Source organism: Girardinichthys multiradiatus, chromosome 18 (genome assembly GCF_021462225.1).
Source record: "Girardinichthys multiradiatus isolate DD_20200921_A chromosome 18, DD_fGirMul_XY1, whole genome shotgun sequence".
Lineage (NCBI taxonomy): Eukaryota > Metazoa > Chordata > Actinopteri > Cyprinodontiformes > Goodeidae > Girardinichthys > Girardinichthys multiradiatus.
The window spans coordinates 26,557,644-26,569,900 of record NC_061810.1 but is presented as its reverse complement, the minus strand read 5'-3'; the positions used below and the strand labels follow the sequence as shown (position 1 = coordinate 26,569,900).

The window sequence follows — 12,257 nt, the reverse complement described above, 5'->3', positions numbered from 1 at the left end:
GGGCAGCCGTAACATGGTAGGTTTGGAATTCTGGTAAACTCTTTCACTGACTTCTGAAGGCAACTGGTTGTGCTGGGTTTTATTTACCTGTATCAAAGGGGCTTAATACCATTGCATACCACAAACTTCAGGTTTTATTTGTAAAATAAATTTGGAAAACATGTATCCTTCTCTCTCCACTTCACAATCACGCACTACTTTGAGTTGCTCTGTCACGTAAAATCACAATAAAATGCATTTCAGTTTGTGAGTGTAATGTGACAAAACGTGAAAAAGTTAAAGAGTGGTGAATACTTCCGCAAGGCATGGTAGCGTAGCTGTTTGTCCTGTTGTTCCTCTGCGTACCAGTGATGAATGAGTGTAATCACACGGCAGCAGCGGCCACACAACCCACTCTGTGCTAACTCATCACAAATAGATATGTCCCTAATCTCTCTCTTAGAGGTCAAAGGCATGTTTGCCTGTGCAGCAGATGGTGCAAATAAAAATTTGGGAAGTTGCCCAATGTGGCTAGGAGAGATATTTATCAAATTCAGTGAATAATTTTAAAAATGAGGTCAAACTGTGTTGTGTACAGATTGTTGCCGTTTTAATTTACAACCAGAACTTTATCAAATTCATTGACATTTAAACCCATTATTTTTCCCAGCCATTTATTTATTACATTCTCTGGTTGCACTCTAATGTCACACTCCCACAGCAAAATCCTACCAATATCTGCTTTTCCAACCTACAGGTGTGGTTCCTGGTTATGGTGGAGGATACCCCCAGCAGTACTACCCAGGTACATGACGGCCCTTCCGTTTGCACATTAATGTTTAAGCTGATTCTTGCTGACACAAAATGTGTGAAATTGTCTTTATGCTGTACAGTTTTTTCAGAGTCTGTCCTTTCCTTCCATTAGGTGTTCCATTGGGTGTAGGACCAGGAGGAGTTCAAACAGGTATCATCTTTATTGTGCTGAAATATATATGGTAGATATTAATGATGGTATATGTAGTGACCTGCTAATGACCTTTTTAATACCATGTTACCACAAAAAACTCAAAAGGTATTTTATTGGAAGTTTGTGGGACAGACCAACATGCTGGTGTGCATAACTGTGAAGCGGACGGAATATGCATGGAACATATTGTATAAGTAAATTAGTGTTTTTGATGAAAACGTCTCTCTAGTACAGGGGTCTGCAGCTCCAGTCCATGGAGGAAGTGCTGTAATTATTTTACTAGTTAACACAGAGTAGAAAAGTCAGCTGTATCTCCCAGTTCAGCTGCATCATTTGGCATTAATCCTGAAAAGTATTTAATCTGGTGGCTGTATGATATTAGAGATATCATGTCATGCTACAGTTTTACTTAAAAGTAATGATATTTTTAAATTCATAAAGCTCATCTTATTCACAAATCAGAGGATGGGTTGTTTGTGTCTTCTCTTAATAAAGACCTGAATTACTTCAGAAATTTATGACGATTTTGGCTGCAACCAACTTTTTATGAAGCAAGTTCTCTGTTAAAGCACTTTGCCTTTCTATAACATAAAACGTTGCACAACTTTAAGTAAATAAAGATTCAGGTTAATCTTCTCAGATGTTTGGTCACATTTATTCTTAGCCAGGGAACCACAAAATGTTTTGACACCCCTCAAAATTTGGTGTCATGAAGTCAAAGCTATATTCCACAAATATACTGTACTGCTTTAAAATTTAGATAAGTGCAAATTAGATGTCATGGTAATGACCCAATAACTATGTTATTGATCTCATGCTACACTCTGCAGACCCTCTATCTGCACTGATGGTGATTAACTCACATCAGCATGTTGTTTGCAGAGAGGAGTTGCTGAGATGGCCTTGTTTGCTAATTAACTCTGTTAAATATTTGACTAATTGGGGGAACATGGACTGTGTATGGAAAATTAAATTTCCTCTACAAAGGGCAAGGTGATTGTGAAGTATGACAAGACACCTCAGTATAAAGTATATTACTCCTAATGTTGTAGCAGACTTCATCCCAATACCCATACACTATACAAAACAGTGGGACTTCATAAGCAGCACACATACTTCATAGAGGTGACAGTACCTGATGATTCACAACATATGTTTATGTTTAAATCTACCTAAAATGAGATTTTATATACAGCATATCCAGGGGAAGATAAGAAATGTATTGGTCTTCTGTTGCATCGCTTTGGACAATTTTGTTACTGTGTCTTCAATTACAGACCTTAAAAGAATGTTATCTGCTTCACATCAATTTTGTTTAAGTGTCTCAGCCTTTTTTGGACCAAACAACCCAAACCAGATTTAAGTTTTGTCCATTTAAACCTTTCCAGAGGTTTATTGCACATCTATGGCAGACCCTAATTTGTTTCATCTTAGACTACGTCTGTTATACTGAATTGTCTCATATTTTCTGTGTTTTTAATGTTGTTTAGGTCAATATGCTCCAGCCGCACTGACCCCACAACAAGGTACCAAAGACCAACATCAGCACCTTGCAGCTCATTTAATTAAACATCCTTATGAAAGCTCTGTTATTTAAATAGAAGTTCAGATTAAATAAAAAATTATTTGGTGCTAAGAAAAGTGTTTGAAGATCAAATGGTGCAAACAGTTAACCACCAACTTTATAAAACAAATGGTGACACAGCAATTAATTTAGTATAGAAAATAGTTCTAGCCCTATAATAAAGCATGTTATTTGTTGCATTTGTTGTTTTGCAGCCAAGGCAGCAAAGTATGGTGCACTGCAGGGCTTCCTAGGAGGAGGAGGAGGAGGAGGAGGTGGAGGGTTCTACAGAGGTGGGACCTTGCTCTGTTTTTTAACCCCCCACAATTTTTAAAACACCTGATAAAAATGTTTTAAAAAGCCTTGAAAACAAAATGCATTTTATTGGTGCAGCAAAATCTCTCAAAAAATTTGAAAAATCCAACTTTTCATTTGAGTTCATTGATTCAATGCGGAGAAATAAACATTGGGAAATAGTGTGGCATACTTATTATGCCCTCTAATAATCCGTATTATATAATTGTAACTTAAGCATTTTTTGCAATTTACATTCAGACTTTTTAAGTTGATCGGTGTGTCTAGAAACGTTTTAGTAATCCAAGCCTTTCCGTTTTCTTGGGGTATGAATATGACATGACACAGAAAGAGCTTTGTTTCTATTTGTTCCTCTGGAAAATAGGAAAGACAAAAAAACATGGCATTCAAAGCAATGGGTGTTCATCTTATTAAGTTACAGAATGGTTACAGACTCAATAAAAGAGAAGCAGGACTCTACAATCTAAGGAAAATGGTCAGAGATCCATCTCTTTGTACACTCCAACATTATAAAATGTTGTAGGAGACCACCAAGGTGTCCTGTTAGCTGAAGTGGGTTGTACCAAGTATTACCAGCATGGTTACCAATAATTGTGATGCTCATGGTTTCTTAATATGGGATTTATTTTCCCCAGTGACTTTATGTAATAAAGTTAAAGGTTGGATTTTTTTCTGTTTTTTCTATTGTGCCGTTATGCTACTGCAATATGACATTTATTTATTTCAAATGTGAAAAGCTCTCTAAATCGCAGTGTCATGAACTGCAATCTAAACATGATGGATCATTTGAGCAGGCAATACTTAATAATTAAACCTGTTGTGGTGTTCCCTATAGGTGGTGCTGCAGGATGCCAGGGTAAATACTGTGGGAGGAGGAAGTAGATGGTCTCCAGATCCAGTGACCTCAAGAAACCATGGTGCTACTGCATGATCTAGAATGTACATTTCATATGCAAACAAAGCCCGATTAGACAACCTCTAAAGATGTTCGTTGTTGCTTACTTGATTTCAATGTCTGTTTTCTCCAAACCCACCGACCCAGAATTTTGTACATGTTCTGTTGTGAACATATGTTATAGATAATGCCTTTAATTAATCATTAATGTGTTCCAGTTAATCAGCTTTAACTCTCTGTACTCCACCACAGGGGTTAGAAATGCTTTTTGTCATTTGTCTTTTGTGTGTTGCAACATTAGATTGTGTATGTCATTTTGTGATGATCAGTCTGACCTCTTTGTTTTATCCCCAAATCCACGAGATTTGTCTCACCTGTCTGAGCAGAGCTTATCACCTTTTGGGGAGCTCTGATTTGGTCAAAGCTTGTCCAAATACTGATTAAATCTGTCCGATCTCTGCTCCCTGTTCCTCCACTACTATTTTTAGCCACGCTGAGTGTGAAGCGCCAGGAGCTTGCTAGGGGCCAACCCATCTGCTCTCTGAGATTTTGCTGATTCTTGTCGCTGCTTAGTGAAGTCTTCTCAGCCCTTTCTGATCTTTGAGGAACAGAAAGCTGAACAAAATCAAAACATTTTTTATGCTTTAAAGGAAGGGAAAAGCATTTAGTTAGAAGTAGAAGTTAGTCTGGCATGTACTTTATGTGTGGTTGAATGTTGAGTGTGTAGTCTCATTTATTGTTGTCTGTTATAAGTGTTTGGACTCATAGCTTTATTGTTATCAGGAAAGCATAAAACAAGAACAATCCTTTTGCATTTATCCTCTGTTACTAATTATAATTACTGGCTTTGTTTAATGGGGGAGGATGTGTGTTTATGTGAGGCATAAAATCCCCGTATTTACTTGAGCTGCTTTTATCAAGGCTTTACTGACCAAAGGTTTCTGAGTGCTGTTGCCAACATGACCGCATCTCTCCACGTGTAACTATGTACTGTATTTTTAACAAATTTTGATGTTAGCCAGCTTCAATTCCTTCACTCGGGGCGGCATGAGAACTGTCTTTGAGCCTCGCCGGGTCGGACCCTGTCTTGTGTGACGTGGGATGCTCTTCATCTTTATTTAAAACTGTTTTTAGAAGGAGGAACAGTGTGGCTTTGCACTTTTTTTTATGAGTCCCACGACACATGCGACTCGATCCCAGACATCCTGGGTATGTCTTTACTTTAACAGATAACAAAATAAAGTGTGTTTAAAGAACCTGTTTTCTTACTGTTTGTTTTCTTAATTCATAAAACACCAGTATGACTCACTTGATTAAAACCATGCTAGATTTTTCTGCTTCAGAAGTAATTTTTCTGTTTCTAACGTCCAATATGTTTGAGTACTTTTCAGCAGCATAGCTGAGAACAGGTGCAGACACTGTGCTTCTGACTAAGACTACTACAGAGGCTTTCAAAAGTACTTTATATGGAAGTAGAAGGAAAATGATACAAGGTGTTCAAGTTTTCCTTTAAATATTCAGAAGATGTGGCAAGCATTTGCTTTGACCCCCTTTTAGGCTAATACCCAAAATAAAATTTTAGCATCAACCCAAACAGCCCACCTGTATGTAATTTATCTCAGTATGAATGCAGCTGTTCTGTGAAGGTCTCAGAGGTTTGTTGGAGAACGCTAATGAAGAAACAGCACATCTCAAACAGAACAAGGAACACAACAGACAGGTCAGGGAGAAATCTGTGGAGACGTTCAAAGTAGGGTTAGGTTGTAAAACAAGATCTCAAACACCTAACATACCATAGAGCAATGTTTAGTTCATCATCTGAAAATGGAAAAACAATGGAACAGATTACTTGGTAAAATCTGTCAACAGAGCAACTATTAGTTGTGCACTTTACAAATCTGGCCTTTATGGAAGAATGCCAGAAAGAAAACTAAGGTTGAAAGAAAGCTACAAGGAGCATTGCTCAATGTCTGCAAGAAGCTATGTATGACACACAAAACAAACGTGCAAGAAGGTACTTTGGTCAGATGACACCAAAGAAAACCTATTAGGGTTTGAAAAAGATTTGAGGCGGAGCTTTACCTTCCAGCAAATATACAACTAGAGCTACATTTAATTTTTTTTAGATCAAAGTATATTAATGCGTTACGGTGGTCCAGTCAGAGTAAAGACCTGGCTGGAATTAACAACTGATGTTCACAGACACTCTCAATCCAATCTGGCTGATCCTAAGCAACTTTGGGAGGAGGATTTGCGAACATTTTGGTTTCTAGATGTGCAAAGCTAGCAAAGACATGCCTCAAAAGAACTGCAGCTTGCACCAATATGTGATTCCAAAAAGTGCTGAATAAGCAGTCTGAATACTAATGCATACCAACCTTTTAGATATTTTTTGTAAAAACAAATATGCACCACTATGTGTAAAATCTCAATAAAACATAATGAAGTTTGTGGTTGTAATGTGAGAGCATGGGAAGAAGTTAAAGGGAATTGAATAGTTCTGCAAAGCACTGTGAAAATCCTATAGTCAGTATTCTAGATAGAAATAATGAAGTCATGCTGCCGTATTCAAAGTATCTCCAGGGACAACCACTGAACCAGTGTTCACATCCTGCAAAAGTTGCTGACACTGTTTTTCACATCTGCAGCAGTGTTTCTGTGTAGCTGTAAAATATTGACACTGTTGTGGTAAAACTGGCTGTCTATAATGACATAACTGTTCCTTTAAAATTTTCTTGAAGACAAAAAAACAATGACCACAAACTTGTAACCTTTGTCCCAATTAAATGTCAAAAAAGCTCTGGGTCGTGCAGTAAAGTACCATTTACACATCAGGAAATGCAAACAAACTGTAATCTAAACCACTAGAAGGGTCTGCTTAACTGGTGGAAAATTGTAGTTACTTTTCAAACATTTCAGCTTAGTTTGTTGCTTTTTGTAAATGCAAAAAATTGCATTTCTCAACAAAAACTTGAGCTCTATTAAAACGGCTTTTGGGAATAACTTGAAGTTATTCGGTAGCTGTCAGAGCTCCTGACAGCTACCCCTCCTTGAACTGCCACCTTAACGTGGTGGAGGGGTTTGAGTGCTCGAATGATCCTAGAGGCTATGTTGTCTGGGGCTTAAATGCCCCTGGTAGGGTCTCACATGGCAAACAGGCTCTAGGTGACGGGTCAGACAAAGAGCGGTTCAAGAACCCCTCATGACGACTACAAAATTGAGGCACGTGACGTCGCCCGGTACGGCGGAGGGTCCCACCCTGGAGCCAGGCCTGGGGTCGGGACTCGTCGGAGAGCGCCTGGTGCCTGGGTTGCTCCTCGCGGGACCCGGCCGGGCCAAGCCCGAACGAGAGACGCGAGATCATCCCCCAGTGGGCCCACCACCTGCAAGGGGAACCGTGAGGGACCGGTGCAAAGAGGATTGGGCGGCGGACGAAGGTGGGTTTACCCCAGTGGATGAAAGGGTCGCATCCCTGCGCCTTCGGGTTGGGGAGAGGTCTCCGACTATCATTTCAGCCTACGGGCCGAGTGGTAGTACGGAGTACCCGGCCTTCTTGACATCCCTGTCGGGGGTGCTGGATAGTGCCCCTCCTGGAGACTCCATTATTCTGCTGGGGGACTTCAACGCCCACGTGGGAAACGACAGTGACACCTGGAGAGGCGTGATCGGGAGGAATGGCCTCCGTGATCTGAATCCGAGTGGTGTTTTGTTATTGGACTTCTGTCGTAGTCACGGATTGTCCATAATGAACACCATGTTCAAACATAAGGGTGTCCATCAGTGCACTTGGCACCAGGATACCGTAGGCAGGAGGTCAATAATCGACTTTGTTGTTGTATCATCAGACCTTCGGCCGCATGTTTTGGACACTCGGGTGAAGAGAGGGGCTGAGCTGTCCACTGATCACCACCTGGTGGTGAGTTGGATCCGCTGGGGGAGGAGAAAGCCGGACAGACTTCGCAGGGACAAGCGCATAGTGAGGGTCTGCTGGGAACGTCTGGCGGACCCCTTGGCCAGGGATGTATTCAACTCTCACCTCCGGGAGAGCTTTGACCAGATCCCGGGGGATGTTGGAGACATAGAGTCCGAGTGGACCATGTTCTCCGCATCTATTGTCGATGATGCCGCCCGTAGCTGCCGCCGTAAGGTCTGCGGGGCCTGTCACAGCGGCAATCCCCGAACCCAGTGGTGGACACCGGCAGTAAGCTGAAGAAGGAGTCCTATCAGCTGTGGTTGGCTTGTGAGACTCCTGAGGCGGCTGACGGGTACCGTGGGGCCAAGCATGCCGTGGCCCGGATGGCGGCAGAGGCAAAAACTCGGACCTGGGAGGAGTTTGGTGAGGCCATGGAGAAGGACTACCGGTTGGCCCCGAAGCAATTCTGGCAAACCGTCCGGCGCCTCAGGAGGGGGAAGCAGTGCTTCGCCAACACTGTTTACAGTGGGGGTGGGGAGCTGCTGACCTCGACTGAGGACATTATCGGGCGGTGGAAGGAGTACTTCGAGGATCTCCTCAATCCTGCCATCACGCATTCCGTGGTGGAAACAGAGGCTGGGGACTCGGGGTTGGACTCTTTCATCACCCAGGCTGAAGTCACCGAGGTGGTTAAAAAGCTCCGTGGTGGCAAGGCTTCGGGGGTGGATGAGATCCGTCCTGAGTACCTCGAGTCTCTGGATGTTGTAGGGCTGTCATGGTTGACACGTCTCTTCAACATTGCGTGGCGGTCGGGGACCGTGCCTCTGGACTGGCAGACTGGGGTGGTGGTCCCGGGGGACCGGAGGGTGTGTTCCAACTACAGGGGGATCACACTCCTCAGCCTCCCTGGTAAGGCCTACGCCAGGGTATTGGAGAGGAGAGTCTGACCGATTGTTGAACCTCGGCTGTGATGCCCTGTGGGGGGCGCTCCAGGAGTATGGAATCGGGGGCCCTTTACTTGGGACCATCCGGTCTCTGTACAAGCGGAGCAGGAGTTTGGTCCGCATTGCCGGCACTAAGTCGGACTTGTTCCCGGTGCATGTTGGTCTCCGGCAGGGCTGCCCTTTGTCACCGGTCCTGTTCATAACTTTTATGGACAGGATTTCTAGGCGCAGCCAAGGGCCGGAGGGGGTCTGGTTTGGGGAACCAAAGGATTTCGTCTCCTCTTTTTGCAGATGACGTGGTCCAGCTGGGCCCCTCTAGCCAAGACCTACAGCATGCACTGGGGCGGTTCGCAGCCAAGTGTGAAGCGGCTGGGATGAAGATCAGCTCCTCCAAGTCCGAGGCCATGGTTCTCGACCGGAAAAGGGTGGCTTGTCCTCTTCAGTTTGGAGGGGAGTTCCTGCCTCAAGTGGAGGAGTTTAAGTATCTCAGGGTCTTGTTCACGAGTGAGGGAAGAATGGAGCGGGAGATCGACAGACGGATTGGTGCGGCTGCCGCAGTAATGGGGGCACTGTGCCGGTCCATTGTGGTGAAGAGAGAGCTGAGCCGAAAAGCGATGCTCTCAATTTACCGGTCGGTCTACGTTCCTACCCTCACCTATGGCCATGAACTTTGGGTCATGACCGAAAGAACGAGATCCCGGATACAACCGGCTGAAATGAGCTTCCTCCGTAGGGTGGCCAAGCACTCCCTTAGAGATAGGGTGAGGAGCTCGGCCATCCAGAGGGGCTCGGAGTAGAGCCGCTGCTCCTCCACATCGAGAGGAGCCAGTTGAGGTGGCTTGGGCATCTATACCGGATGCCTCCTGCATGCCCACCGGGAGGAGGCCCAGGGGACGACCCAGGACACGCTGGAGGGACTATGTTCCTCGGCTAGCCTGGGAATGCCTTGGGCTACCCCTGGAGGAGCTGGAGGAGGTGTCTGGGGAGAGGGACGTCTGGGCGTCTCTGCTGAGTCTGCTGCCAGCGCGACCAGGTACCGGATAAAGCGGAAGACGACGAGTATGAGTATTCGGTAGCTACTGCGTTTGTGGATGGGCTGTGTCAAGCCTTTTTATCATATAGACTTCTCAAAGCGGATGCCCAGAATTCAAAACATCAAGACAGCATTTCGGCTAACCAGATGTTTTTCCTAAACACAATAAGAATTTATTTCTCATACATATGGTGTACCAGGAAAATAGTACTATACTAGAAATAGTACTATACTAGAAATGCTAGAAAAAAAACTTTATTAGGAATTAATACTTTATATTTTCATATTTTATATTCCATCTAATCTGTTTAATGGATTTCTATTTTATTTCACAGATGAATGGGCATGTGTCTTTCTGTTATGACTGTTGCAATAGTTTTTCAAGACAATTTCGGCAAACAGTTAATGAAGCATTATTTTATCTGAAGACTACCTTTGTTCCTGAATTATTTCTTTAAAGTTAGTTTCTGTTTCAGGATTTTGTTCCTGAATACTTCAAAATCTAGTTATCATCTTCAGAGAGTTTCAGATCATCCTTTCATTGCCTGATTCACACATCTTTATGCCTTGCAATCAACTGAAAGATCCCGACACAAAATGGGGTGGTTGAAGTCACCCCACCCCACCAGTGTTACGCCCCTGATCTGCCTCGGGAGGCATTCACAAACACTCAACCACAATAAACTGTAAGGAGTAATACGGGATTGTGGAATGAGTGTGACTTTGTGAAATAAAGAAGCAGCAGGAGTCTACATTATGCACACAGCAGACACACTGCATGATCCTCCAATGTCTGTCTAAACTAAGCAATTCATTACTCAGCAGAATCTGGTGAGCAATGAATCTGGTGCAAGTAATAACATGTTGATGACGGTGGACAACAACGGTGCTTGTATTTAAAGCACTGAATAGATCTAGTAAGCCTGCATGTTAAGCTCAGCCCAGTAGAAAGACCTGTTGCAATGCTCAGGTGAATGCTGCTAGTTGTGAACCACGCCCATTTTCTTACCTTACCACAGCTGTATGATCTTAAAGTCCACATTAAAGTCCTGTGATCTAAAGGGATCTAGTCCTATGGTGTAAAAAGGACAAAGTGATTAGGCATATTGCGGAACTATGAGCTCAAAGCGGCTTGTTCCGTTTCTGTCCTGCCCTTTAGGTCAGCTGTTTTTGTGTCCAAAAGAGATTGAATGGATTATATGTTACAACAACTTGCCATATTAGATGCCGCTCCAGTTCTCCCCCCTCTTTCCGAATAGGAAATAAATCCTGAATTAATTAACTGGGGCGTGTTCCCGGTTGGCCAGCCTCTGTGTTTTCCTCTGCGCTTCATTGGTCGGCGGCTCTGTTGAATGAAGCGCCGCAGAAACGAGCGAACAGCAGCGGACAGGAGGGAGAAGCGTGGGCCGCTGCAGCTGCAGGGATCGACCGAGGCACAGTCAACACCACCACCGCGCTGCGGTGAAGCCGCTAGAGGACATCGGTTACCGGTTATCTGTCGATCAGAGGCTCTCCAGAGGAGACCAGAGGAGAGTGAATGAGGTTAATGCTGCTTTGCTGCACCTGGAAGGACGAACGCATGGGAGAGGAGGAAGGTGAGGAGCTGTTTTGCTGGGGGACAGGGCGTTTAAAATGCAGAGGATGCTGCAGCCGGAGTGGTGATAAATGCGCAGTTCTGTAATTATGTTTGACATCCACTGATCTGATATGGACGTGTCAACGTTATTTCTGCAGGCAGGCTATCTTGGCATGTTGGTGCTGCCTCTGAAGCCATGTTTTCCATCATGTTTGTGTGCACTGAAGATACTCGCACCAAGCTCACTCTGCATGTGCAACCAGCAACATGCTTGTTTATGGTCAGAAAAAAAGAAGAACCACAAAACCGTGAAAAGACATGATTCTTAGGTGTAAATGAGATAACTACTCTTGTATTATTTCCTAATTATAGGTTAAAAGTACGTTGTCTCACTGAAATTTAGGGCTGATCATGCTTAATCTTATCTTGGTTCGATGTAGATTTTTGACAGGTAAAGAACAGTGTCATGGTATCATTGTGCCTCTTGTGTGCATCCTTAAATTAGACGGTGCCACCATCTCATCATGTTCTATGAATAGCACAATACAGGGTTTGTATGATGTTTACATTTGCATTGCAGTGACTCTGTAAGACATATCTATGAGAAATGAGTTACCAGAGCTTTATCGGTAAAAGTCATGTGTGTGGGAAAATGAGGGTGTGTCTCTGTTTGCAGTTACCCTCCTGACTCAGAAATACAGGGAAGAAATAAAGAAAGCCTCGCTTAGATATTCAACTTCTGAGTGTAAAGTACATAGCCTTCACTATACATATTTGTTGATACTTTAACATTAAGCTCCCTCTACTTTTCAGGGTGTGATGTTTTCAAAGAGTCTTCTGACTGCTGCCGCTGCCAGTTTTCCCCTTTGCAGTGAACAGCTTAACTCAATCTAACTCATCCAAATTGGTTGTTCTTCCTGAGACCGAACATTTTTCTCATTAGTGAGAAGGAATGCGCTGTAATCTGCAGCTAGGACCATCCCTGTGGGGTGAGCTCCTATCACTGGGGTCTAGTTAATGTATGCATGTGTTGCTTTGTGTTCTGCAGATAAGCATCTTTCAAGAAAACGG

The 12,257-nt window shown here is 43.5% G+C and overlaps 2 protein-coding genes across 10 annotated transcripts in view; both read left to right on the top strand.

Annotated features, from left to right (window-relative positions):
• The window catches only part of elna (elastin a), an 87,109-nt gene extending 82,133 nt beyond the window's left edge, over nt 1-4,976 (top strand). For all 9 annotated transcript variants that reach the window (XM_047391587.1, XM_047391586.1, XM_047391581.1 and 6 more), the window contains 5 exons: nt 737-784; nt 905-943; nt 2,437-2,472; nt 2,726-2,803; nt 3,661-4,976. In XM_047391587.1, the coding sequence (XP_047247543.1) occupies nt 737-784; nt 905-943; nt 2,437-2,472; nt 2,726-2,803; nt 3,661-3,707 (248 nt within the window). In that variant the 3' untranslated portion in view covers nt 3,708-4,976. The remainder of the gene's footprint in view (nt 1-736; nt 785-904; nt 944-2,436; nt 2,473-2,725; nt 2,804-3,660) is intronic.
• Nucleotides 4,977-10,926: 5,950 nt separating this feature from the next.
• Nucleotides 10,927-12,257, top strand: part of limk1a (LIM domain kinase 1a) — a 64,793-nt gene continuing 63,462 nt past the window's right edge. Inside the window, exon 1 of the mRNA XM_047392534.1 lies at nt 10,927-11,205. Coding sequence (XP_047248490.1) covers nt 11,148-11,205 — 58 coding nt within the window. The 5' untranslated portion in view covers nt 10,927-11,147. The remainder of the gene's footprint in view (nt 11,206-12,257) is intronic.